At 37.4% G+C, this 27,862-nt stretch overlaps 3 protein-coding genes and 2 long non-coding RNA genes across 9 annotated transcripts; all 5 read left to right on the top strand.

Moving 5' to 3' along the window:
- The first annotated feature begins 1,742 nt into the window (after nucleotides 1–1,742).
- On the top strand, nucleotides 1,743–2,997 carry LOC149925038 (uncharacterized). Its single transcript, XR_016477008.1, has 3 exons — nucleotides 1,743–2,025; nucleotides 2,121–2,172; nucleotides 2,464–2,997. It is a non-coding gene; the product is annotated as an uncharacterized LOC149925038 (long non-coding RNA).
- Nucleotides 2,998–3,597: 600 nt separating this feature from the next.
- Nucleotides 3,598–5,896, top strand: LOC149925039 (uncharacterized). Of its 3 annotated transcripts, XR_016477007.1 has the most exons (6): nucleotides 3,598–4,564; nucleotides 4,631–4,667; nucleotides 4,756–4,904; nucleotides 5,135–5,334; nucleotides 5,413–5,468; nucleotides 5,538–5,896. It is a non-coding gene; the product is annotated as an uncharacterized LOC149925039 (long non-coding RNA). The 3 variants fall into 3 exon arrangements; XR_016477006.1 differs by having other exon boundaries at nucleotides 3,598–4,667; nucleotides 5,090–5,334; XR_016477005.1 differs by having other exon boundaries at nucleotides 3,598–4,667.
- Nucleotides 5,897–9,965: 4,069 nt separating this feature from the next.
- LOC149925040 (uncharacterized) lies at nucleotides 9,966–11,594 on the top strand. The gene is made up of 3 exons (XM_090161014.1): nucleotides 9,966–10,062; nucleotides 11,110–11,314; nucleotides 11,376–11,594. Exons 1-3 carry the CDS (start codon nucleotides 10,023–10,025, stop codon nucleotides 11,494–11,496), a joined length of 366 nt encoding a protein of 121 aa, XP_090017140.1. The 5' UTR covers nucleotides 9,966–10,022; the 3' UTR covers nucleotides 11,497–11,594.
- A 2,362-nt stretch (nucleotides 11,595–13,956) lies between these two features.
- On the top strand, nucleotides 13,957–15,647 carry LOC149925041 (uncharacterized). The gene is made up of 4 exons (XM_090160930.1): nucleotides 13,957–14,186; nucleotides 14,500–14,633; nucleotides 15,096–15,264; nucleotides 15,393–15,647. The coding sequence occupies exons 1-4, from the start codon at nucleotides 13,972–13,974 to the stop codon at nucleotides 15,580–15,582; spliced, it is 708 nt and encodes a 235-aa protein (XP_090017056.1). The 5' UTR covers nucleotides 13,957–13,971; the 3' UTR covers nucleotides 15,583–15,647.
- Nucleotides 15,648–18,357: 2,710 nt separating this feature from the next.
- On the top strand, nucleotides 18,358–27,397 carry LOC149925042 (uncharacterized). Of its 3 annotated transcripts, none has more exons than XM_090160109.1 (2): nucleotides 18,358–18,653; nucleotides 26,555–27,397. In XM_090160109.1, exon 2 carries the CDS (start codon nucleotides 26,638–26,640, stop codon nucleotides 27,178–27,180), a length of 543 nt encoding a protein of 180 aa, XP_090016235.1. In that variant the 5' UTR covers nucleotides 18,358–18,653; nucleotides 26,555–26,637; the 3' UTR covers nucleotides 27,181–27,397. The 3 variants fall into 3 exon arrangements, with proteins under 3 accessions (XP_090016235.1, XP_090016236.1, XP_090016234.1); XM_090160110.1 differs by having other exon boundaries at nucleotides 26,558–27,397; XM_090160108.1 differs by lacking the exon at nucleotides 26,555–27,397 and adding an exon at nucleotides 20,445–21,008 and having other exon boundaries at nucleotides 18,363–18,653.
- Nucleotides 27,398–27,862: the final 465 nt, after the last annotated feature.

Here is a 27,862-nt window from a genome sequence, read left to right on the forward strand (position 1 = left end):
AATCGCAACGCTTCTCAGACGGTTCTTCCCCCATTTCTCAGGATTCACCAAAACTTCAATATGTTCCATATGAAAACCCATCTTCCAATGGGGCTGTGACGGTGTTAAACTACAATAACAACAAACATCTTCACGGTACTGCACCTATCAATCCAAATAATTTTCCGATCAACATTTCTACACCTCAAAATTTCAATAACCACAATGGACTGATCAATCCATAGAAATCTCATAGGTAACTAGCATAGAAATCTCATAGGTAACTAGAATGCTGCCGCCTACGGCCGAGCTTGACGCCAGTTCGCCTTGAAGCTTCAGCCAATGAGAGGCCGTAGAGTGGTTCGCAAAGGAGGATAATTATCCTCCTTGGATCCGCTACTATAGCGGGAGATAGGTGACGTCATTCTCTCTGGTGACATTAAATTCTTGGCAGAACCACTCTTTGAGCTCTGATTGGCTGAGATCTGGCTATCGTCTGCCACGGCGTTTGGCCCATTTGCCAGTTACACGGCAGCATTCTAGTTACCTATGAGATTTCTATATTAACTAGAATGCTGCCGTGTAACTGGCAAATGGGCCAAACGCCGTGGCAGACGATAGCCATCTGCCCCGTTGTTGGTTTTGTCTCTCTTGTTCAACACGTCATCATAAAGGACTTCTAAGCCAGAATCACTAGCAAACATGATAAATCTTTCGTTGTCGCTCGCACCAGAATCGAATAGAACAAAGCGGGATCCCGAACTGGTTACGCGATATTCTTCAGGAATTTCAATACTCATGATTCTCAAAATCCAGTAAAGTAATAGGAAATTAATTGTATGCTATCGGTTTTATAATTCGTTGAATTAATTTAAGTTTTGAATGTAACCTGTTCCTTTGAAATTGTTGGGAAAAGAAGGATGTTATAATGAGATAATTCGCTAGGTGGCACCACCCATAGAAATCTCATAGGTAACTAGAATGCTGCCGTGTAACTGGCAAATGGACCAAACGCCGTGCCAGACGATAGCCAGATCTCAGCCAATCAGAGCTCAAAGAGTGGTTCTGCCAAGAGTTTAACGTCACCAGATATAATGACGTCACCTAGCTCCAGCGAATCCCGCGATAGTAGCGGAACCAAGGAGGATTATTATCCTCCTTGGCGGAACCACTCTACGGCCTCTCATTGGCTGAAGGTACAAAACGAACTGGCGACAAGCTCGGCCTTAGGCGGCAGCATTCTAGTTACCTATGAGATTTCTATGGCGCCACCTTACCAGAGAAAAAGAGTAGAGATTTTATAGGGAATCTTTAGGGCAAGCTACGGCCTACGGGACAGAAAAGATGTAGCTCTAGCTCTCCTAGGTTTCCGGGAGTAGTGGCTCACTCCTGTAATCCCAGGCGTCCGGGAGGCAGAGTTTGTGGATGGCCGTGTGAGGACGACCACCAATCCCCCAACGGGTGGTCGGCATACTTCCGCCACGGGTGTCCCCACCCATGTCCCCACGTATCCCCCCGTTGGCGTGGCCGTTACACATATCTCGCCCTGATTAATCAGTTATTGAGTGCTGGTGTCTAAGGCCTTGGGTCGACACCTATGTGTGGATGTCAAAAAAAAAAAAAAAGCTCTCCTAGGTAGGTCACGGCCCCCTGCACGCGCTCACGCTGCTCGCGACGATAGCGGCCCCGGCGATCGACTGAAAATTGCGAAAGTGAAATTAGTTAACTTTTTTCCTACATCAACCTTTGGCGCTGACGTAACAACTAAGAAATGGCTGGAGTATATGGCGAAAACGTTCCAATTTTTAGAGTTTCATTAATTATTACTAATTGTGTAATTTTAGGGTTATAATTTCTTTCCGTAATCTTTAAATTACTTATTAATAAATAAGTAAAATACGTTTGGATATTTTTTAAATCAAAATACGCGCCGAGAAAACCAGACAAAGAAGACGCTGTCGACGTTAATAATGTAAACAAAAGAACTAGTCATGTGTCCGCTTATCAGCTGTTGTTTTTCGATTTTATTCTTACAGTTCTTTGATAGTAAGTTGTTTTAATATTTACAAAGTTAACTTCAATTTAAGTAAATAAGTAGTAAATGTAATGCAGATTATAAAACTAGAATATTATTTTTACAGTTAACAAAGTCAGACAATGTTGAAGATTGCTGAAAATATATGTATGAGACATGTAAGCATTCTAAATCACAGACTCACTAGTCTCACTCACAGTTCACAATATGGTTTAGGTCTCAAATTCAAATTCAAATTCAAATTTATTAATTTTTTAGTAATACATAAGTTGTATCCCATTTTTTTTACCATAATTTAAGTTAAAATTGGTTTTTGTTAATTGCTTTTAAGAATCTCGATAACTTAGTAGTCCCACGCTCACATTAAAGTAATCAGCTTTTTTCAAGTAAAATTCATCAAGATTCAATTAAAATTACTGGATGATGTAGGAACATGCTGGATGATGTAGGAACATGCTGGATGATGTAGGAACATGCTGGATGATGTAGGAATATGCTGGATGATGTAGGAACATGCTGGATGATGTAGGAATATGCTGGATGATGTAGGAATATGCTGGATGAGGTTGAAATATGCTGGATGATGTGGATAAACATTCTTTTCGTTTCTGATGGTAGTTATATTCGAATTTGAGACCTAATCGTATATTGGCTCATATGTAATGCCACCAATTAAGTAATAGGTAGTGACGTACATCTGGTTCCAAATCCTACGATTACGCATTAGCCTCACAACAGACTATCATTAACTGAAGTTCCTTAAAATGCAAACCACAAACCAATCTTCCATGTGAAGTGTATGCTTCGTTGACTACAAAATCATTCCTAGAGATGCTCTTAATCCACAGTTTGCATAAATTTTCATCAGCGGGTAACTGATGAAATGACACTTTGGTCTTCTTAAAAGTAGATGAACACAATGGAACAGAACAATGCTGGTATTTTTTAAATGGGTAATTTGGAGGGGCAGGTCACTTCCTTGATTAACGATGCACCTCTCAAAAGATTAAATCGTTATTATTTTGATTAAATTCAATTTAATCACGATTATGTTGATTAAATCATGTTTAATTAATTAATATAATCTTTAAATCTATTTAATCATGATTAAATGATTAAATCTGATATAAATGATTAAATCTGATTGAAACAATTAAATCTGATTGAAACAATTAAATCTGATTGAAACGATTAAATCGTGATTAGTATGATTAAATCGCGATTAGAAATTAGAACGAGAATCAGAATGATTATATTGGTGATTGGAATGATTATAATTGTGCGTGATTTTATCGAGCTTATTAGAATAATTTTCTAAGTGATTAGAATTATTATTTCGTATTTACCGCGCTCGATAAAATCTCGATTCGACCGATTATATTGATTAAATCGTGATTAAAATGTTTAAATCCTGATTAAGTTTAAATCGTGATTAAAATGTTTAAATCATGATTAAGTTTAAATTGTGATTAAAATGATTAAATCTAATTAAAATGTTTAAATCTGATTAAAATGATTAAATCCTGATTAAAAAGATTAGATCCTGATTAGAATGATTAAATCTCGTTTAAAGCGTGGTTAGATTTTCTAATCTTGATTAATTTTTGTTGAAGAAATAAAAAACAATGAAGATATTTTGTAACAAAGTCATTCATCAGTACTAGTCCGTTCTTAATAGTCAGTTTTTTGTTGTACTACCATCGTTTCATTAATTGCTATGTATATATATATTTTAACCAAGTCGAAAATAAACCGTTCATTACTTGTAGCTGATGTCACTGGATTTATTTCGGTATCTGCGCTCTGCTCCGTGTTGCTGTTGAAAACTTCAACAATTTTTTTAATTTTAATTACGCTGATTTAATCACGATTACCTTGATTTAATAATTTTACTATGATTAAGACGCACCCAAAATGGAAGTGACCTGCCCCTCCCGGTAATTTTCACTTATTAAAAAAACAGGATGTAACGCAGCCAGGGTAATGGCATTTGAGCAAATATTAATGTTTTATCTTATGCAAATTATAAAGAACAAAGTTTGGTGAATATGACAAAAATTATGAGCAGTTATCATAATTATAGTCTTAAATAACTACAAAATACAGTTTTTAATAACTTGAAAACTCATTGCCAATACAAAACTTAAACCATTTATGGTTAGGCTTAGCAATAAAATGTTACCACTCAAAATATTGAAATATTTATTAAAAAAAATTTTTTGAAATGAAAACTTACATACTTAAAAAGTGTAATTACTAATTGTTTGTTACAAACTTCTCCAAATTCAATAAAACAGTTGGAAAAAAACTTCACTAATGCAAATTCATCGCCATTGAAACGTATGTTAAACTTCCCGCCTCTTTGATAGATTCCGGTTGTTACACCAGCGTTCCAAGCGACGGAAAATCGCTGTCGCGAAAATACATGGGGAGGAAATTCTTTGCCGGGGCCGCTATCGTCGCGAGCAGCGTGAGCGCGTGCAGGAGTCCGTGCCTAGGTTAAGCAACGATTCTTTATCCTTGGGTTAAGATGATGTCAATGAAAGCTCTGTATTAATCTTTATCATTTCTTAAAAATATAATACCCCATTGTGAGATTTTAACCGTTTTAAGCAGGGAGGGAGAAGTTAATGATAATTAAGAATTTCGTGGTGTAAGTCATTTTACATGAAATTCAACCTCCTAAATTTTATGAAAAGATAAAAAACATATATAGACTACAATTTTTTTTCCTGGCATAGTTGACCCAAGAGTATGATCACCAGAAAATAAGGAACTGCGTCTCAGATGATCTGTCACTGCGTGGCCTATCTCAGGAAGAATTTGAAGATGCCCAACAAGAAGGTTTAGCGGCAGTAATGCGAAAAGCGTGACAAAATTATGTCTGCAAGTATGTATCAAGCCTTTCGTTTCTCTATGCAGGGTACAAGTATTGCAAGCCAGACACAAGTTTTATTTCAAAACAAAGAAACCCATTATTCTGACTTAATGGGAAATATCATAAACAGTCATACTGATATTATAGATTCCTATGCATATTTTTATTTTACTTTTTTGGTTGATTGGATCGAGAAGATACTTGCAAAAGGTTTGCTAATGCTGGGTCAAAACTGATCCTAGGTGTGACACTTTAGTTGATCCTCAAATGAAAATGATGGTGGACTCTTTTAAGACAGCGGAAGCTAAACTCGGCTGTGGCTAACCAGAGCTTGGAAGATCTTTTATTGGCCCATGAATTAATGACCAAATGTGGGAGTGAGGCGACCATTGCAAGTGGAATGTCCCATGAAGAGCTAGAGAAAATTGATTTATCCACCAAGGTAATGATTTAAAAATCTATAACCTTTAAAATATACCATACCACGATTATTTGTTGTTAAAATCATTTATTTTTATAGGGTAAAATGAATACTTTTCATTTAATCAGACCACTCAGAAAAAACAAGGCTTGCAAGTAATATTTGGTGTTTTATTGGTTAATAACTTTATGCTCTTCAACAAATATATTTTTTTCCACATGCAGGTACCTTTAAAGTCTTCGAGAATTCATCAAACCGAAACTTCCAAGTCAATACACAAATTACTTGTTATAGACAACTCTGGTTCAGTTGAAAAACAATTATAATGGATTAAATTGTGGAGACACCAACTTCCTATTAATCCTTACGTTGCTAAATCTAGACCAATTTCGCTTTAAGATTAAAGGGAAAAAATTGTGAAGTAAAAAGAATAATCAACTTCTCTTGACTCTGATACAAGAGGTCAGGGCAAACATTCTGGACAAAAACAGTTAAGGTTTATATTTCGAGATGTCGCCACTTGCCCGGGATAATCGATGGAGGGAATCTAAGAAATCCAAATAAATTATTTTTTGCCAATGGTCATCTACAGCCTACTTTCAAAGGTACTTAGGTCAACCAACATCTCTGATCTCAACATAATGGATAGTTAATAATTGGGAATTCTCGAAGAAGAAAATAGCGAAAAATTTCTATTTATAATAATACATTTTACAATACAGTAAGTGACAAAAATATGTTATGGTTAGTTATCATACATTTTAAAAACCATCTTTACCACAGTATTGATTTTATAACCAAAATTATTTAAAAGTGACAGATACTTGGTGGTTTTTTGAAGCCCAGTTTATTTTAAAAACCACAAAGTATCTGTCACTTTTATTCAAATATACTTATTAATGGTTAGATATTTCTTCTTTGGTGGAATGATTTCTCCATAGATTATTATCAAAAGTAAAGTGGATACAGTAAAATGTATACAAAATAAGCAAATTGCCTCGGAAGGTTGCCATGCCCAATAGGGCCATTAAATGAGCTACCCCTTTCTAATTTATGGAAATTTTATGGTTACAAGTTGAAAGATTAACGGAAAACACAATGAGTTATAATGTGGTTATATGTCAACAACCTGAGGGTGCAAAAACAGCCGAGCCATGGTTCGTTGCAGGCAGCAAATTGACCTCCAGGAAGAAATGGGCAAGCAATGAAGTTGTACAATGGCAGTGTTTACAGAAATAGAGAAAATGGATGCAAATATGTTGAAAAGCATTATCCACCTTACCCCTGTAGTCAGTATCCACAACGATTCCACGTTCTAGCATATTTTATATTACCAAGATACAGATGTATGTCTTTGCTTGGAACTTGAAAGCTAAACCAAGAGTAACGATTTTGAGAGTAAGGTATCAGTAAATGGTCCTTTAAAATTCTATAATTAAATTTTTTATCCTATATTCCTATATTATTCACATTTGGTTAAAACTCAATTGATAAAATTTCTAAAAGATTTACGCACCAAGTATTCATTTCCGAAAAATAATTTTAACGGCAATAGATTCCTTGCGAAAAATACTATATTTTAGCACAATCAAAACAAATATATAGGAGGGGGGCGCTACTCTTCAAAATTGCCAGTTCGCACTAGTTTTGCAAAAGTATGCAAAATATTCTTTCCACAAAATAGGCCTTGAAAATGGCCAGTTCGCACAAGTTTTGCAAAAGTATGCAAAATATTCTTTCCGCAAAATAGGACTTACCTTGATTTTACGTCAACTAGTTACTGAACGTACCCACGTGGCTGACGTATAGGTACTTGATTACATCATCTTGGGCTCCAACGGTTCATTTTAGTAACGTCAAAGTGACCTCGACGCCGCGAAATAAATTTGTACCGTCGGCGGCGATACAGTGATTTTCCATCGGCGTGCGCCGACTTTTTGGTTCAACGCCGCCGCCAACAAAAATTTAACGGCATGGCGCGGCGTTTATATGAAATTTCGTTTTCATTGTAGGACCTTTTAGCCTTCCTTTTCTAAGAGTTTAAGACGTTCGCGTAAACACCTAGAAAATAAACTATATTTTATTTGCACTACCAAAGTAATAATTGAAATGTGATAAAGAAGTGTGGCCACCAGACTTTCGACCTTGCCAGCGCCTTCATCTGACTCACTCCTTGGTGTGTGCTGTGATTTCGCTTTTGGTACTTCACGGAAACGATGACTCGATTATTCTACAGCAAGACTCCTTTACTACAAGTAATTTCGTCCTTTCGGCGGAAGGCTAGTAAAACAGTAGTTGAGTATCGCTTGACATCTGTAGTTGGCCACCCGCCCTTGGTAAACTTCAATACTGAAAAGTCGGAACTTGTTGAGTTTCTTGTTGAAGCATTTGCAGAGTGACGTTGAAAAAAGTTTGGATAGAGGAAATACTGAAGACGCGCTCTTCTGGTTCGGGTGGTATGAATTCCGTTATTTTCGTAGGCAACCTGCTTAGAGCGTCGGCGTTAACGTTAAGTTTCCCTTGTATGTAGCAGATGTTGTACTGATACGAGGATAGTATCAACGCCATCTCTGAATTCTGGAGGTCGCTGGTATGGATTTGTTTTCTGAAAATAACGTTATTAACGGCTTTTGATCAGTTAACAGCTTGAATTTTATTCCAAGTAGATAGTTTCGGAACTTGGTGGATAGTTTTTCTCGGCCTTAGTGAGAGTTCTAGATACAAATGAGATCGGCTGCTCGTTCCCATTCTTGTCTTCATGTGATAAGACCACTACTATACAGTAAGGTGATGCGTCACATGCCAACGTTTCTGGTTTTCTTTGATCGTAGTCGACTAGCATATTTGAATTCTTCAACGGCATCTTAGCTTCTTTGAATGCTTTCCGTTGATCTTCGTTCCATTCCCATGGTGTTTCCTTTTGCATTAAACGATACAACGGAGCTTGACTCGTGGAGTGATTTGGAAAGAAACGTCCGTAGTAGTTCAATAGTCCGATAAATGATCGAAGCTTTTCGAGATTTTATACTTCAGGAGCGTCCATGATAGCCTTCATCTTGTCGCCAAGAGGGTGAATTCCTTGATGATCGATCGTGTATCCAAGGTATTCGAGTGACTTCATGAAGAGCTGAAAGTACTTGGTGTAGACGTTGTAAATGCTCTGTTAGATTTCTGCCTCCAATGAGTAAATCGCCTTGAAACGCTGCTGTGCCGTCAATCCCCTGAATGACCATTTCGATGTGCCTCTGAACCTTGAAATCTTTCAGTAATCCAATTACCGGAGATAAAGTGTTTGGCTCTTGTCCAAGATGGCTTCGAGTGACAAATTGCAATGTTCAAATATCTTCCTAAGTTCGGCGATATAAGCCGCAACTGACTCTGCCGGTTTCTGATCTCGTATATGGAACCGGTATAAGTCTCCATGATTTCAGATGGTGTCGGGCTCAGATGATTCGTTAAAACTTCAACCAGTTCTGTATACGTCTTGTCCGTTGGCTCCAAAAGGAAATAGCACTTCAAACAGAAAATCTATAATTTGACGTTTTAGTCAGGTGGAAATTGGTATTGCCTGATAATACGTTCCCTAAATTCTGCCTAGGCCGTTGAGGAGCTTCCTGGAGTCCTGATAAATTGGCGGAGGGAACTGGAGTTTTTCGTGGAAGCCCTTTCGCAAAGGGGAATCAAACAAGGTTCAAGCTAAAGACTTTTGGCTATTTACTTTCGCTATACGTTGACGAAATCTCCACGACGTAATATGATTTGCAATTGGACTTTTAGATTCACTAAAGGGTTCTAGCAGTTCCACGATAAAATCAAGTACGAATGTCAAGAGGATGGCCCCGATTTCAAAGCAATTCTGCAACTAACCAAAATAGTCGACGACAAACTGAAGTGCGGATGCACCTCGGCAGTTGCCTCGACGCTACTCAGTATCGTTGCAGTCATCCTCAGATTCAATTCCATATTGTAAAGACATTCGCGGAACCTTTTCACTCGACCTCTTTCGAATGGTCGCTGTCACTACCAGCGAAGGGTAATTAGCTTTAGCCGTAACCGAAGAATGGTTAAAATAGTCCGCTTACGTAAGTGCTTTAGGGCTTTTGCGAACCCTTTGTCCCGATTGTGCTCGCGAGAAAAAGGCATCTGTAACTTTTTACATCAGTGTTGAAAGTTTAGCAAATCGACTTATAAAATGTTTCCTATCTAATTATGTTCATAAAATGCGTAGAATGTTTCTATAAGGGCTGTTTTTCATACCTAGAAATTTATATCAGATATTTTTTAGCTTAAACGTTATATTCTGCAGTTTGTTGATTTTAATAAATTCTAATTCAGGTACAGTAAAGACCTTTTCACACAAGCCAACTTTTTAAATCAAAATGCTGAGTCAGCAAAAATGGATCAGTGATCCATTTTTTTTCTCGCGTACATTTTTGGTGGATCAACTCATCGAACTTTTATTCACACGAACCAACTAGTTAACTAAACTCAAGTTGACTCATCTAGTTGGATCAAAAAGTTGGCTCGTGTGAAAAGGCCTTTACTTGTCGTAACCCTTATTTCTGCGCGTGACAGACCGGGTGTTTGACCTAATTTCTAAATTAATAGAAGGTTATCTTATCAATGTATTCTTCATCCAAAAAAATTGATAGTAAAGTTGCGTCTATATCATATCCAACTCCATATTTAAATCGTTGAAAAGTGCGGAGATGATAACGATGAATGTCTCCGTCTTCTTGCTTTTAGCCGGTAAGTAAAAGTTAAAACGATATTTGTAGTTAATGAATATTGATGAATAACTAGGACACCTCCGATTCTTCAACCAAAATTTATACTAAGAGCTTTTATAGGCATAGTCCAAAAGGTCAGGGAAAAGTCAGGGAATTTGAAAATAATTCCAAACTGTCAGGGAAAAATCAAGGAATTTGAAAATGGTCCCAAAAAGTAAGGGAATTTTAAAATGACCCCAAAAAAATCAGGCAAATACATTTTTGAAAGAAAATATTTTTCAAGATTTTTACCTCAAACCATTCATTTATTCTACAAAAATGGTCCGGGTAAATTTGGCAATTTGGCCAGGGAAAACCTGGAAATGTCAGGGAATGTAACTCCGGAAATTTTGTACGAACCATGTTTAAGGTTAGGAGCATACTGGCAGACCGTGAGATGGATTGAGGAGAATGACTAACAAGGAGACGACCCGCGGTGATTTTCACAGATTTGGTTTAAATTCGCTAGACCTATATGTAACTTGAAATTTTACACAAGAAAAAGTTTCGATGGGCTTTAGTTTTCCCATGGAAACCAAAATGTTTTTGGTTACTTAAAATCTTCTTTACCTTATGGAAATTAACATGGAGAAATCTCAGAATTTTTTATTCGGGATTGTAACGTGTGGGACAAATTCAGTCCGCTCGTCCACCTGATTAATCAGGGCGAGATATGTGTAATGGCCACGCCAACGGGGGGATACGTGGGGACAGGGTTGGGGACACCCGTGGCGGAAGTATTCCGACCACCCGTTGGGGTATTCCTCACACGGCTATCCACAAACTCTGCCTCCCAGACGCTTGGGATTACAGGAGTACGCCACTACTCCCGGCAATCTCAGAATTTTAGGGTCGCCTCTTTAAAAAATTTGTAAATATTAAAAAAAAATTGTACATTGGGTAAATTCAGGTTAATTTGGGTAAATGCGTGTACATTTCGACGACCCGCATCCGTGCCCTAATTTAAGATGGAAATAGAAACGATGGGTCACAAGTAATAACTATTTTCTCTATAACTCGTACGTAGCCGCGAGTGTGGTATTGTGCCACGGGAGAGAACTTAGAGAAGAAGAAATCTGCGCGGAGCAGTTGATCCAATGCGTGAACGGGGCGCTGACCGCTAGCGGTCTCTCGCTGGATGACGTCAATGAAATCCAAAAAGCTGGTACAACCGGAGGCGAGAAAGCGGTCATTGCCAAAGTTGAGCAAATTGGGAAGGATAAGGTTTGCAAGTAGGTTTCGCAGTTTCCATTTATGGAGAAAAATAATTGCAATCGAATTTTCCTTGATCAGATTCGGCGGAGAAGCCTCGAATTGCCTGATCACGATTAAAGGTATCTGCGGAAAGGATCGAGATTACGTTTCAATGTCCAAAGCGATGCGTAAAGTCAAACAAGTTCTCGCCTGTCCCTGATCATCCGAAAAGCGGAGTTTTGGTTTTACCGAAACGAAATATTTTAAAATCTCTGTAATTCTGCGAATGAAATAAAAGCACAAATTGATTTAAAATAATGTCAGTTCTTTCTCGTTAAATATGGTTACGGATACGCAAACGTGAGAATAAATAAAAGAACCAAGAATGTATTCGAGTTAACGAAGAATGTGGCAACACCACATTTGCCTCGTAATTCACGGAAGAATACCACGTGGCTCCGAATTTCATTTCTTCAACTCGCTCTGTACTAGGAGCAACAAACACAACTCCCCACACAAGGAGAACGCAACCCGTCAAAAGTCGTGGATTTTCTTGCGTACGTTTTTCATTGGCTAGACGCTTTAGCGCCTGCTGCCGTCGGAAGGGAAAAATTCGAAAATTGTCTTCCCCCCGCCCGTAAAACGTTCAGCGTAAAGGCTCGTGAGGCTCGTCCAATGAAATTCGTACACAACCCTTCGTTAGCGTGTTTAAAGGCTAGCTGCGCTCTCCTTGTGTTTGTTGCTCCTAGCTCTGTATCTGCGGAGTATATCTTCGGGAAACAGATCCTAAAGTTGAATGTATTCTCTGTTAACCCTAATAGATTCTTGTCAGAACTTATACTTACCATGAAGGAAGAAGGAAGAATCGGTTTATTGTACAGGCTTGGGTTGTGATCTATGATTTCGTGGTTTTTCCGGAGCGGGGATTCAATATTTTGCCGGAAAAAGGATGTTCGTTTTTTTCGAGTGTCTCAATCGCCTTAACCTACAATATTTATCGCTAACAAAAATAAAAATGAAAGTAACTTCGAAGCGTATCTAATAGGTGATCGAGACAAGATGAGCAACAACATTATTCAACTTCTCATTTTTGGACTTTCGTTGCTAAGTGGTAAGTTTGTTAGTTTCAATTTCATGTTACAAAACGACCGCTTTCAAAACATTATTTTAAAAATATATATTTTTCAAAGCCCGTGTTGGTAGACTGTTTTTGACTTACATTAAACGTATCACACTGCCTAGATTGGTAAAAGTATACTAATATATAATATTTGCCACTTTTTTTGGCGTACAATAAACGTATCCCACTGCCTAGATTGTTCAAAATATACTAATATCAAAAGTAAATGAACCAGAGTTATCAGACTGCTCTCCCTAGTTATGTTCGAGGCGTTTTGACCTCGAATTTGAAATTTTGCGCGCTCCTAGGCCGAAAAAAAATTGTTTTTATGAAAGCATTTTTTTATACATAGAAATAGCTATATCCTTTTATTTGACTAGATTTTCTCATCATTTTCATAAGGAAAACGCCCTCCGATTCTCAGCGCTATTTCGATAACTTCGGTTCATTTACTTCTGCTAATATATAATATTTGCCACTTTTTTGACTTGCACTAAACGTATCCCACTGCCTAGATTAGTAAAAATATACGAATATATAATATTTGCCACTTTTTTTTAACTTACAATCAACGTATCCCACTGCATAGATTGGTAAAATTATACTAATATGTAATATTTGCCACATTTTTCGACTTACAATAAACGTATCCCACTGCCTAGATTAGTAAAAATATACGAATATATAATATTTGTCATTTTTTTGACATACAATAAACGTATCATACTGCCTAGATTGGTAAAAATTTATTAATATCAAGAACGTATAGAAGTAAATAAGAACTATGTACGATAAAAATTGTCTCCTGCTGCCATAGCCAAAGTTGGCTATGCTGCTGCCATGATCTTATACTTTTTAGAATGGAAACGTCTAAAAACTCTGCGTGTAGCGCCATCTGGAAAATGCAATATTTTTCCCGCTCTGATAGAACATTCAAAAATAAAATATATTTTTTTAATTTTCATTTATAATTATAATAATAATAAATTATAACTTAAAGACTCTATATATGCAAATGCAGAAACTAGAGGACGCCAGTCACTTTCCTTAGTTTGAAAAGTATAACTTCATGGTGCCAGCAATTAATATTTTCATAGTTCTTAGAATCTTAGTTACTTCTATCCGTTCTTGCTAATATATACAGTGCCCGATTTCCCATTGTACTAACAATTTTGTAAGTGTACTTAAGTACAGGGCCTCAGCCTCCTCGATGATCGATCATAGTATAATGCGGGCCTCGTAAGGCCTTGGCCTCCACCTTCCTGCCCATTAATTTGGGGTCTCCAAAGGTCTCCTAGAACAGGTACTCCAGTTGGTTAAATCCGGCACTGAATATATAATATTTGCCACTTAAGGATCCACAAAATCGTTCCCCTTACAGTTACAGGCTGCTTTCCCCATTCATTCCCCATCTGCACAATTTGGAGTTTTTCTACTTTTAACGATAGATAGATGGCGCTATGTTCCCCTGACGGAAAACAGTAAATTTCGTTTCCCTATATTTTGTCTATCCCCTCTCCCCAGGAAAGGGGTAAAGCTTGGTGGGTTTCGAAAATCACTAGTCTCCCTCCGACAATGTTGCACCCCTCCCTTTGCCCCGCCAACTGCATTGCCATTTCTGTCCCACGCGTAGTTATACATTGCAACAACGACGAAGACAGATGCCTAAATGAAGGAACTGAATGCCAAACCAGAAACGCAAAATCAAATGGTTTTCCATCGTACGCAGAGTTAATAGAGCATGTTTTGACCCCGGGAGACGAAGAACGAAAGAAAAGCATCGCTTGCAAGTAGGTTTGTTGTTGGAACCTAGGAGCAACAAACACAATTAAGGAGAACGTAACTAGCCTTTAAACACGCTAACGCAGTGTTGTGTACAAATTTCATTGGACGAACCTTTAAGCTGAACGTTTTACGGCGGGGGGAAGACAATTTCCGAATTTTCCCCTACCGACGGCAGCAGGCGCTAAAGCGTCTAACCAATGAAAACTGTACACAAGAAAAGGCACGACTTTTGACGGGTTGCGTTCTCCTTGTGTGTTTGTTGCTCCTATTTGGAACGAACATGATAACACGAATTAAACTGTTTAAATTTAATTGCAGGTACTTTCAAGATACCGAAAGCTGCATTCTCAAAATCAAATGCGGATCTTTAGTTGAACCAGCGTTGGAGCTGTTTAAGCAGTATAAGACTCAACTGAAGTGCCAGCCTGCCGACACTGTTACAACCTCGCCTGGTGACACTGTTACAACCTCGCCTGGTGACACTGTTACAACCTCGCCTGGTAAATCAAGGATATTGTTTTTTTATTCTTCAAAGGGAAATCCAATCGAATAATTCAGTTTTTATACACGCATAATCTTTAGATATCTCCATACATGTGTTAAAAATTATGTCCCACACATATTCATTGCATAGTGTACTGACAATTATCAGAAGTGTGCCAATATGAGCGTTTGTGAACAGCAGAAGGTGGTCTTTATAGAAGGGAGGGAATGATGTTGAAAAGTAGATATAGCGCCGCCTGGTGAGACTCACGAGCACTTGGGATGGATTTTAAAAAGACCAAAAAACGTAGTTTTTACTCCATCACAGATCGAAATAGGGTGCCGTGGTTATATTTCAACTCCTACTGAAGTGCAGTTTAGAAATGGAGAAATGAATTTAAATTATTGCTTGCTAATAAACACCCTTTAAGGAGACGACGAAGATTGCGATAGGCGCATTGATCATTGCTTCAATTGGGACCAAAACGGATTACCCCCCGAAGACTCGACTGCGCCGAAACAAGTTATGGTTCGTGAACCCAGGGAGAAGCCATTTAGTGAACCAGAAACGGACGCTGACCAAAGAGAGTACATATGCAAGTAGGTTTTAATTTAAAGGCTGGTTTTCACCTAATAAAAACTCGTTTTAACGTCTTATAGGTTACGATATTCTAATTATTAATTTAATTAACAATTATTGTTTCCATTTACTCTTGCGTCCGCGGCAGAGTCACTAGACGAAATGAAAAGTGCTTGTCAACTATTGAGGGATGCCAAGACGACCCCATATTCAAGAATCATCAAAACGCAACCAAAACCATTCTCAATCTTAAATGCGGTTGCGCCGACACCATGGCCTCGATAATTCTAAATTTAATGGCAATCTTCTTCGTAGCGTACAACAAATTTATCTTGTAACACGATTAAATGTTTAATTAAATATTTTAATATGTGAAAACCTGCCTTTTAAAAAAGGACCATATAAAGTGTAGATTGCACGTTCAGTGACTTCAGTCTCTTGGTATTAATACTTCCTAGTGAATCGCTTAATGTATTTTATTTAATCGTCTATTTAAGATAAGGGAAACATATAGTTATATAAAGATTTCAAATAAGAATGAATATTTAGCTAAATAATACTCTAATTTAATCCTACTTATGGAATGAAACATTTTCCGGTATTGTTTTAATTGTTGAAAAGTTATTGCAATGCGTAAAAGCACAAATTTTAACCATTTGTGCCAAATAAAAACATATTTTCAGTAGAAAACACTTTTACTACTTCTTTTTAAATAAAAATATCACAAAAACTTGGGTATTTAATTATAAAACATGTTACCTAACTCATAAACGTACTACCCGTTTTTCAAATTCACCGGTAAAGTTTTTGCGTCTGATTTTAAACCATAGAAATAGAAATTAGACTAGAAGCACTGCCCTTTCCGCCAATCCCAAGGGAAACAGGCGAGCTAGAAGGCTGATATTAGGGTGGAATCGTGATGTACGCGCCATCTGACAAACGCATTAAACATTGTCGCCATGGCTACGACGCGAATTTCGAAGAGGGAAAAAAGGCGATCCACTGCGCATCACGTCGTGCGCAGCGGCCGTCATTTCGTGTTTAAAATTTTGCGTCTAAAAGCATATCCGCATAAATGGTTAAAAACTGCGCTTTTTCACATTGTAAAGAGAGATCTGTGAAAGAAATAAAATTATCATTTCATAAGTATGTAATATTATAGTAAATATTTTATAATAATCTCGGAATAAGAGATTTATTTTACACTAAGATTTCCTCTGAGAAATTCTGAATTACTAGGAAAATGGGTTTTAGCGGTAAATCGCGAAAATTGGAATCCATCTTCAATTATTTCATATGACTTTGTGTGTAGTAAACATTTTCTGCCGAATGAAATTTACTTTGAAAATGGAAGGCAGCATTTGAAAGCAAATGCTGTACCTACACAAGTAAAAATTACCCTATATATTCTGAAATTAAAAACTAACTGAAATATGAATAATTTCTTTATTAAAACAAGAATTTGAAAGAGTTCCCAAAAATATCTATTCCAGAACAAAGTATATTTACATCTTCTAGAGTATGCCAATTTATTGATTTTAGTAATTGTTATTTAGTTTCCCTATTTATCAGAGGTTATTTCAGAAAACTCACGGAAAAAGTGAACTACCGGAAACCACTCAATTTGACTTGACTAATACTGATGATAGTTTAAAAGACACTGAAACCAAGATTTTTGAATCTTATGTAGGCATATTTAAAAAAAAAAACAGAAATAATTAAAGTTTAGTTAAACTGTGACGATTTGTGGTATTTCAGACTTACAATGATTGCGCAAAGTTAACGTGTGACTTTAAGGGGGACACGGTAGATAAAGTAGATTCTTGAGATTTTTATGATTTTCCTAAAGCTCTTTAAATAACTTAATATAATGTCAGATAAATAAAAAAAAATTTAATACGATCTGTTTTATGTTATTCCATATTTACTTATTTAGTTTAAATTGTTTCTATGAGATGGCGCGACTATCGCGATTCCACTCTGATGGCAGCCTTCTAGCTGGTACGTCCCCGCCCAATCCAATCGTGCTTCTAGTCTAATTTCTATTTCTATGTTTTTTTTTTCAAAAATAATAAACTTTATTTTGGTGCACATGACAACTAGGCCTTCGCACCATACACACCCTGATACAGATACTCAAAAACAAAAACAAAAACAAAAGAAAAAGAAAAACTCGATAAATACTAAGCGTTAGGTGGCGCTTTACACGGAGTACCACAGGAACAGACTTGGAAATAGCGGGAGTCCTGGGGCCAATGGCTCTTAAAAAAATATCAAGGGCCCTTAAAATAAATCATTTGAAAAGGGGTTGCGGGCCACGGGGCCCCCCAAATTTAATAAAAAACCTATAAAAATAATTTCCGGAAACATTTTTTTACGCCGTCTTAGAAACGTTGTTTTCCTACCCTAGTCGAGAGCGAAATCTAGCGTTAAAGTTGACGTTTTAAAGTCAATAAATGTTTGCGTAAGTATAACGCAACCACTTTTTATTCCAACCCCCCTAGGCCAGTGGCCCTCAATAAAAATAAACTTAAGGGGGGCCGGGAGACCGTAGGGCCCCGTTTAAAAATATCACTATTTCCAAGTCTGCACAGGAATACTGAATACAGAACAACTGTCGGTTGTCTGCTAGTTATCGCTCCCGTATATTTTTAGCAAATCAAATCCCGCGTAGCCGGGAGTAGTGGCGTACTCCTCTAATCCCAAGCGTCTGGGAGGCAGAGTTTGTGGATGGCCGTGTGAGGACGAACACCAATCCCCCAACGGGTGGTCGGAATACTTCCGCCACGAGTGTCCCCACCCCTGTCCCCACGTATCCCCCCGTTGGCGTGGCCGTTACACATATCTCGCCCTGATTAATCGGGTGGACAAGCGGACTACATTTGTCCCACAAGTCCCACTTACGCCTCAAAATCTTCGCCGGGCTCGCGGTCTTCTCAGACTCACTCAGCCCTTGTTTCTTCCATTTTTGAATAAAACAAAACAAACCCCGCGTAAGGTGTCTATTTCTTTATTATGTCTATGAACACAACTCGGAATCTGTGACTGCCTTATCATAAATTAAAAATTTCCAATTGTATATTTTTTCAACGAAAACAACTGATTATAAATGTAGTTATATTATGTATGGTAGCTGATTTGAAAGATATGAGATATAACAATACGCTGATAGACGCGTGAAAGCAACTCTTAAGCCGCTATTATCAAAGTGTATTGATTCTAGGCAGCCCATAAACAGTTAATAGAAAAATAATAGTTGATAGTCGTCGATTGCGAGTCTTATCAACCGAAAGTGGGAGTCCTGACTTCAAAATGGCGTCGACGACCAGAATCAGCCTGTTACGACGACAACTTCAACGTTGCATCAGCGCTGGGAATGGAAAATGAGAGCGAACAAGCCATGGAAACAGTAAGAAATATATGACATTTAACATCGCTGAGTAATTTAAATTGAGACGGTCTACAATGAATACATTGAAATGAGTTCCCACTACGACGTGTGCGGATTAATTATCACCAGGCGTGAGCCTACTCCTGGTAGTGGTTAATCCGTCACTACACTACGCAACTTTTGTTTAAATCACGATTTAAATCAATGATTTTTTAAAAAATTAAATCATTGATTTAAATCAATTTTATATGGTATTTTTGAAAAAGAAAAAACCTTGCCGATTGCTATAATTTAGGTTTAAATATAATCTTTCTTGTACTTCCCCCCTAATGTTGCATTGGATTCTACCTGTGGGTGGGGATTCCGCCGAATTTGTTTTGTAAAGTACCAAAATAGGTTTTAAAAAATAAAACTTTCTATATGATTATTAGCTTAAATTGAAAAATTCATTAAACATATATATATATATTAAGTCTTTAAAAAATTAAAACATTTGATTTAGGTAAAATTATGAAACTAAATTATATAAAACTTTGAAATTTTAATAAAAATCCAAAATATCAATAAAAATCCGATTTAAATTAAAAAAATATTTTTTTAATCAAAAATTGGCAGCCCTGTCAACGAGGGAGGTCCCTTCGCTGCTGGATAGGTGTCGCAGGGGCTAATGGTTTTAAAAGCACCTAAGCTGGCCGAAATTCAGCAGCTACGGTAACTTACGGAGTTGATCGCTATAGGTGGTTCGATGGTTAATGGGACGATTTCGAAAGTCAGTGGATGAAAATTGCGTTCCCCCTATTTTGTGAATACTCAGTTCCCCTACGTCATAAGGTCGTCTCCCCTTAAAGGGCAATGTGAGTGGACGTGTACAGGATGGCGGGAAATTGTACGAGGGAGGGTCGAATTCAGTTACCGAGTGATTTCCCCATTCATACCCCCTTCTAGCCGCAAATGACCTTGTGGCTTTGATAAATCACTCTCCACCCCCTAATTTTAGCCCACCGGCCACTAGCTTTGTCCTTAAAGACCGAGACCAGAGCGATATTCCGTCGTTTATTCCCATTCGACCGAAATCCCATTCGACTGAAAGAATTTTAAAATGTAGCCCAATTGGCGGGGTGATTTGGTATTTTATTTATAAGGTATGTACTATCGAAGATCCATGTTTAGGTTAGGTTAGGTTAGGTTAGGTTAGGTTAGAGTTGGTTAAGTTTACTATTTCAGTTTTGGTTCAGTTACTTTTCTTGACTAGGTGAAGATAAAAATATAATTCATGCTCATTCCAAAAGCCAATTTATATAGCAGCGTTCGGTCGAATGGGACACATAAAAGCGTTCGGTCGAATGGGACACATAAAAACCGCAAGTTTCGGCGGAATTCGGTCGAATGGGACACCTCAAAAACCACCTTCGGTCGAATGGGATATTCCGTCCCTCTTATCCTGTACTTAATTTTTTAACGAGTGACAACTGATTGACATCTCTGACAACTTAAGTGACAGCTCTGGCAGCTTGAGTGACCACCTGGACAATTCCATGTATTGTAGCTTACCTCTTTTTTTGATACTCGATGTATATATTCTATTCCAAAACAGTCAGAGCCGTCGGTCAAGCTGTCGACGCTGTCACTCAATTTTGCGGGGGTCTAAATTCGCGCACGAGAAAATGGAATCTCTGTTCTCGGCCTTTAAACTTGGGAGATTGGCGGAGAACACGACATAACAAGCGACAAGATAGGGGGAGAGAGTTATTTGCATCCAGCAGATATTTTTTCTTTCCGTTTTCTCTGATGTAACATTTCTCGACGCAGAGGGACCTTTTGAACCATCGGGAACGAGAGGACGAAACTGACTCGGTCAGCTTCCAATCTCGGCGAGACAGCTTGAAGCTTCCAGCGGGAATATGCGGAGTCCGCTTAAAAACAGCGGCCAAAACGTCCATCTGCCTACTGGCCGTTGGTCTGGCCTTCGTGACGCTGGGGATCATCGTGATGGTGGTGTCGAACAGGACCCAAACGGGACACACGGCCACCCTGGCCAGACATTGGAAGGAAACCCCTCTGGAACATTTCGCCATCCTCTTCTTGGTCGTTGGTGGCGGACTGATCACCTGCGCCCTGGTAACTCTGGTCAGGGTCATCCTCAGGGTCAAGAAGTTCGCTGCCCGTCGTGCGGAATATGGTTTTGACAGCGGAGATAGGACTAGAACAGTGTCCACCGTTAGTGGCTACGTGGAGAGCCAGAACGGACATATCTTGGAATCTTTCCCTCCTCTGGAGGAAGGTGCTGGACGAGCTTTTGTCGCCCATTTCCTCAGGAAGCCCAGTTACGATTTTGTGTCCAAAGCTAAAGGATAAATATATGTTAAAACTCGATATATTCTGTGTTTACTAGTAATTGGAAACTTTCGCGAAGCCGTGATATCCGAGGAATTGGTTTTTATTTTATTTTTTAACCAAAATCCGGACTACACCACTGAGGTGAAAATTCTCTTATCCTTATTTTTCAAAGATTCAATTCAAATACGTCATAGTGTCGTCTTCCCTTAAGGCCTGCAGAGGGGGAGAGAAAACGACGTTATGACGTAGGGGAAGTGAATCTTCACAAGATAGGGATAAGTTAATTTTTAACCCACTGACTTTCGGAATCGACTTATTATTTACAAAATTATTTCTTCACCATGACTCCAAAAAATATAGAAATGAGGGAAATATACTTTGAGGACCAGACTTACTGAAATTTAAAACGATTTCAGAATTAAAAGTAACGTTTAATTTATCAAAATAAAGATGGAATCGTTACACAAAATTGTTTTTTACAAACACAAGTTTCGTATTTAAACGTGATATTTTCCCAATTTAAGATTTGTTCTGAAGTTTATGAGATTTGGTGAAATTGAAAAAAAGTAAAAAAAATCAGAAGCACTAGTAAGCAAAAATTCATTATCGCTTTCTGCCACCAGATGGTGTAACGTAAAACTGAAATAAATAGTTTATTTTCAAAGGCGAGTAAAAATTGGAAGTTTTAAATATCCCCTTTTAGTTCGTTCATATTTTATCCGCAAGATTACCAAATTGGTTAAAAAAAAACAGTTTGGAAGTGTTGAAACTGTAATAAATCCATCCACTTAAGTAGATATTATAAGTATTGATAACGATGGCTAAAGGTTGACTTAAAACTCCAATTTTAAATAATAATTAAGGGTGTAAATTAGAAGTGTGCTCTGAATGGATATTACGTTAATACCTATATAACAAGATAAGACAAACGCCATCCATATATCTTACGTTATTATCATAGAAAATTGTTTTAAATATTGTTAAAATGCATGGTTACGTCGAATTGAAGATTTATTACAACAATAACTAAAATCAATCAAAATTTAGTATTAGTGGAAACTATTGGCTTCAATAGAGCTCTTTCACTAAATTATTTTTTGAATTTATGTGACGTTACACTTTTTTTTATGCTTTTGCACTAGGGCTGTGCGAGTAGTGGTTTTAGGTAATTGAGTCGGGTATCGAGCACGACATTTTCTCTTATTCGAGATAAGTAATTCAGAAAAAACTTCGATTATTATTTTTAACGAGTCGTGTTATCGAGTACTTGATTAAGAGCTGGTTTTATTCAAGTAATTAGGAAATTAAATTTAAAATGAGTATAAACTAACTTTCACTGCTGAAAAATATTCCTTTAATTTAAATGAACCACAGTTTCCACAACTTAAGTAACCTTATAGTGACTAGTGGGATATAAAAGACTAGTATACTAGCCTACAAAAGAATCTAAGACTTTGCTGCGAAAGATTCAAAAAAGGTAAATAAATTGGTAACCTTTAATTTTAGGTATTTCTAAAATAAATTAGACCAAAAGAAAAAATAGACCTTGGCTATAATTACACTGGGTTTGGTGGCGTGTACTACACCAGAACAAAAACTATAAAATTTGGACTACACTTTCCGATACACTGAATACAAATTCAATAGTTTACACTATATACGTATCATAGTTTTATCTCTAATAAGTATTATTCTACCAAAAATCAAACGGCATGAAAACTGATCCAAAATTGGGCACATTCACAAGGTTTTCCCTCAAGATACAAGTATGCCTTTGCATATCATTAATTTATCCATAGCGAAAGCAAATCGATTAATAAAAAACTTTATAAAATTATCTTCAAAATTCCTGTTACAATATTTTCCGTTACTGATAATCAATAACAGCAGTAGTAACAGGAGTTCATCCACGCCCGACGTTATGTAAAATTACCAAAAGCGAAATGTGCACGCCAATTAAAATTCTGATAAATATAAAAATAAACAATTTAGAACTACTATTACGTTCTAAACATATTATTATCGTACTTTTAATTTTACCCACAAACCCAAGGGCAGAAAAACAAGTCGATTTTGATTTGCATATTGCTAATTTTTAACGACCGACACTTGAATCTTGATGAACTTCTGGTTATAATAATATCGAAATAATCTAAAATGAACAAAAATATATAATATAACATATCATATCATTTAGATATATATTGGTTTTATTGTGCCATAAAACAGAAAAAAATCCAGCAAGTTATAACAAAATACAGTAAAAAAAACACACATAAAAGCCAACGTCATTATATTATAAAATATGTTAAGTTAAAAGGAACCACCTATGGACTGCATTGTAAAGGATTATATAATTAGCGAATAAGTAGATAAGTCCATTATGAAAAGGGATAATAAAGCTAAACCATACAAATTTGAAGAAATTTAAAAACTTACTAATAGCTCGTACCGATAGGTCTTCGAGCGAACAAAAAGACGCGAAACTCGGACCAAATAAATCTTCGAGTGAAAAACTAAATTAAATTAAATTAAATAGCCAGAAATTCCAACGGTAGACCGGTTTCGTCCTATTTTCGACTCGTCAGTACCGTGCGGGAAATCTGGCTTGCGACTTTAACACCGATGTTTAGATAAAATAAAATTCAAGAACGTACAATTAAAAACGCTATAGAAATTTCAGGTTTACCTGATTTTAAAAATCTTTAATATTTAGAACTTTTAGTTATTTTATTTGTATTTTTTTTGTGGCTATACAGTTATATATATATATATATATATATATATATATATATATATATATATATATATATAAATAGCTATATAGTTAACGAGTAACGCTTGTCAGCGAGTACAGAATTATTATTCTACAAAACTATCCTCAATGTAATACACAATAGTATCAGTAACTTCCTACAAAATTCCACAAATAGCCGCGTAACGGATCAGAAAATAAGAATAGCAGTTTGAAAATAATAAAACGACCTGACTAAAATCCCGCTACCTAATAACCTTCGATGACCAACTGACCACAGCCGTAAACCAAATCGCCTATTACGCAAATACCTACGCAAATTCAAAAAATAATTTTATTAAGTACATCCGAAAAAACGCCACCGATTCTATTATAGCGTCACGGCGAAAACCGGAAACAACAAGATGGTGTCACCGGAAATACAATTAGAGCTTATAGCGATATACGTGTCGTCTAGTAGTCGGCGAAACTTGGGAGGGGGACATTCGGAACAGCCGATACTGGACGGAAGCTTAATATAACGGACACCCCCATATTTTTTTAATAGCATCAAAATCCCCGGTCTTCGCGAGTACCATACGCGTTTTCCCTCAGTCCCAGGACCCCAGACGAGAGAGAGAGATTGTAAAGAGGGCAGATGAAACCAGCTGTGCAGGGGCACCTCGCAGATGCTTTACATTGTCGACGGTTGATTTTGTAAGAGCTCGCGCCACGCGCCATTTTTACCCCCCAACCTCCCCGCAGTATTTCCAAAGTTGACCCCCCAGTATGGTTTGAGTTATACGCGGGATATATTAACATATTCCCCTCTTACGTAGACGTTTTTTATCACTTCACACTTCCGTTTCGCGATAGTAAGCGGGTAAAGTCGAGACGCAATTATACTACGTTAACGGGAGCGGTTAATTTGACGTTTTTCGTAGTCGAGTGCCAGCCTCCCAGGATCCCATGCTCGAAAGTGATCATGATGCAAAATTTATTTGGACCCGCGAGTCTGTTCTTTTGTAAACGTTCGATCGCGACTGGGACTTTTTGTCCCCGCTTTGGGATTTTCACAATTGGCGGGTTTTGACGAAATCTAGTCGTCATTTTCGCAACCAGATTGTCCCAGGCGCAACGGACGAAATTTAGTGGCTCCATCAACGGCTCTAATACCACCGAAATTTGCCCGTTTTATATATTGATCTTGAGCTATTGCGGACTGGATTAATTTAAACGAAAGTGATTTTCTAGATGGAACGCGCCACGTTAAAAGGTAGGTTGTCATTTGCAATTTTCGTATTATCAGAAGTATATAATATATTCCTTAAGAGATAATTAAAAGTATTCATTTTTGAACGGGATTTTGGAAAAATATAGGATTTTTTATTATGTATTACATTTATAAAGTTTATGGGAGGTTAATTCTTGGATTTTGAATTAGTGGATTTTTTATCGTGGATTTATTACATAAAGTTTATGGGAGGTTAATTATTGGATTTTGAATTTGTTAATTTTTATCGTTGATTTATTACATAAATTAATGGGAGGTTAATTCTAATTCTTGGATTTTGTATTTGTGGATTTTTATCTCACTTTTGTACAGGATTTTCTCAAATATCCGACCCCTCGAGTATTTATCTACCTATCTTGTTAATGTTATTCGCCTAAAACATATACCCACGCTGATTTTTCATTGGGATGAAGAGTGTCATATTTTCTAATACAATTTCATCGGTTAATATCCCTACGAGGTGTAATTTGGCGGGAAGTCAAGTACAAGTTTAATTTCAATGTCTTAGGTGGATACTTCTTTAGTAAGCTTCTGATATAAATAATTTTGCGGGTTGAGACATTAAAATTTGACCGCCCAATAAATTGCTCATCTTCGATTAAAATTTTCGAGTGTAAAGAGCGATTTATAAATTAGTTGTTTCTAATAATTTATCCGAAGAAGTTTAGAAGTATCTAAGGGATATGGACTGCCGCTATAAAATCTAGAATAAAACTAAGCCAACGATATAAATTTTATATCGCCAGTACCGCAAACTCAATCTAGAACTACACGGTGATAGTGCGATTCGATGTTTGGCCAAACTTTTACGATCTCTCCGCCAATAAAGTTCCCAAAATGGAAGCGGTGTAAAGGGTTTCCCAAAACTTAACTTCTTGCGATATTTTAGGAGTATCGGTACTTTAATGGCATTTTGGATGTACATGTTTGAGGTAAAATGCTATTAAGTTTTAACAAAGGTATACAGGGTGTTTCAAACGGTTATGCAAAAATTTGAAGGAGTTGTAGGGGGTGAGTAGAGATGTATGCCTGTTTTTCCCCCATTTTCCTACGATGAGTTAAAAGAGAGCCAGAGAGCTTTAAAGTGTGGCCTACCAGCCCCTGGAAGTAGGCTGCGACAAGCGCGAAACCAAGCAGCAAGGAAATGCGAACATTCAGGTTTGGGTTCGTGTGATTGGTAAAAAAGGACTTTTGTAAACAAATCGAGGTAACCAGCGTAAAAAGGTAACTTAAACAGTATTTAAAGTCCCTGCTGCTTGGTTTTGCGCTTGTTGCAGCCTACTTCCCGGGGCTAGAAGGCCACACTTTGAAGCTCTCTGGCGCTCTTTTAACTCATCGTAGGAAAATGGGGAAAAAACAGGCATACTTCTCAACTCACCCCCTACAACTCCTTAAAATTTTGCATTACCTTTTGAAACACCCTGTATTAGGTATAAAAATTGTATCACGAATTTGTCATAAATTCATGATTATATTTAACTACGTCCGACTTTATGTCTAAAATTATAAAATGATGTGACTTAAAATGACTTTGAAACTATCTTTCGATGAAAGCAGAGCTGCCGTAAAACTCTTCGGAAGGTCCAATTTAGCAGCAGCCAAAAGCCGTAGCTATAAACTAGCCGAGGGCATCGAGAATGGAATACAGCACCAGCGAACCTTACCTTCCGGGTGGACAAGCTCACGGCGGAAACGGACGATTGTGGCCGCGACCTTGCATTCACATCGTTCTGGTGGTCGGTTTCGCCTTCTTGGCGGCCGGCGTCGCGTTGACCGTAGTGGCCGGACACCCGAGCTTCCTGTCACCGACGACAGATGGCAACACTATGCGCGTGTTCGGCTACGCTTTCATTTGCGCGGGAGGCGTCGTCATGCTGAAGGCGATTATCCTGTTCGCTCTGGATAAGCGCTCGCTACTGCGCTCCGCGAGTATCGATGACGTCATCCCCGCCCAATCCGAAATGGGAAATTGCGCCCTCACCGCGCCCCCTTTCGGGAGTCCGAGGTTCTCGCCGTGGTCCAGGTTGCACTCTTATCATCTTTACTATCCGGAAGTAGCGGCCAATGGTAACTCAACAGGTAGGTTCCAGACTTGCGGGCAGGATTTCGACGGGTCAGGATTACCCTGTCGATACTGGGACCCTCCCCCTCCTTATCCGGGAAAAAGTACCTTGACCTGAGAAAAATATCTAAATAAATAAATAATATAATGATTTCGAAATGTACTCTATACTAACCCTTCCCGTAAGAGAGCATTTTATATTTTTATACGTTTGCAAATTACGGGAATACTGAGTGAATTTGTGTCTTTTGAGAAAAGGGACTAAAAGAAAGTGGTTTGGACAAATATAAAACCATGAATCGCGATTGTTTTACCGATAAAAACTGAACGCTTATTACAAAAGAACTTAATCCGCTTACATTATTGTAAATTGTTATCAATAACACTTTCAAGTACATACTTATTGTAAAATGTTTCTCGAATTTAAAGTAAATAAAATTTATTTTGTAATTTCTTTCTTACTATCCAACGCCATAAAGTATTACCGTAAGTAAAATAATAACCATAAGTATGATACTGTACGATTTCGGAAATACAATTGAGGATTAATAACCACCAGGGAAAGATTTCTAATATCAAAGTCCAAATTGAAGACGCAGGTAACATTGAGATGAAATAAGCATCAAATTTATTTCGTTAGATTCGTCCAAACAGAAGATCGCGTCGTCATGTACCCTGTTTAATCCAATTATCTAGACAGCCTAATATACCTTCGTAATGCATGTGGCCAAGAAAGGCTTAATGATCTAGCCATGTACACAGATTTTCAGAAATTTATTTATCAATGAAATATAGTAATA

The sequence above is a fragment of the Leiobunum rupestre genome, chromosome 10 (genome assembly GCF_980474605.1).
Source record: "Leiobunum rupestre chromosome 10, qqLeiRupe1.1.hap1, whole genome shotgun sequence".
NCBI classification, from domain to species: Eukaryota; Metazoa; Arthropoda; class Arachnida; order Opiliones; family Sclerosomatidae; genus Leiobunum; species Leiobunum rupestre.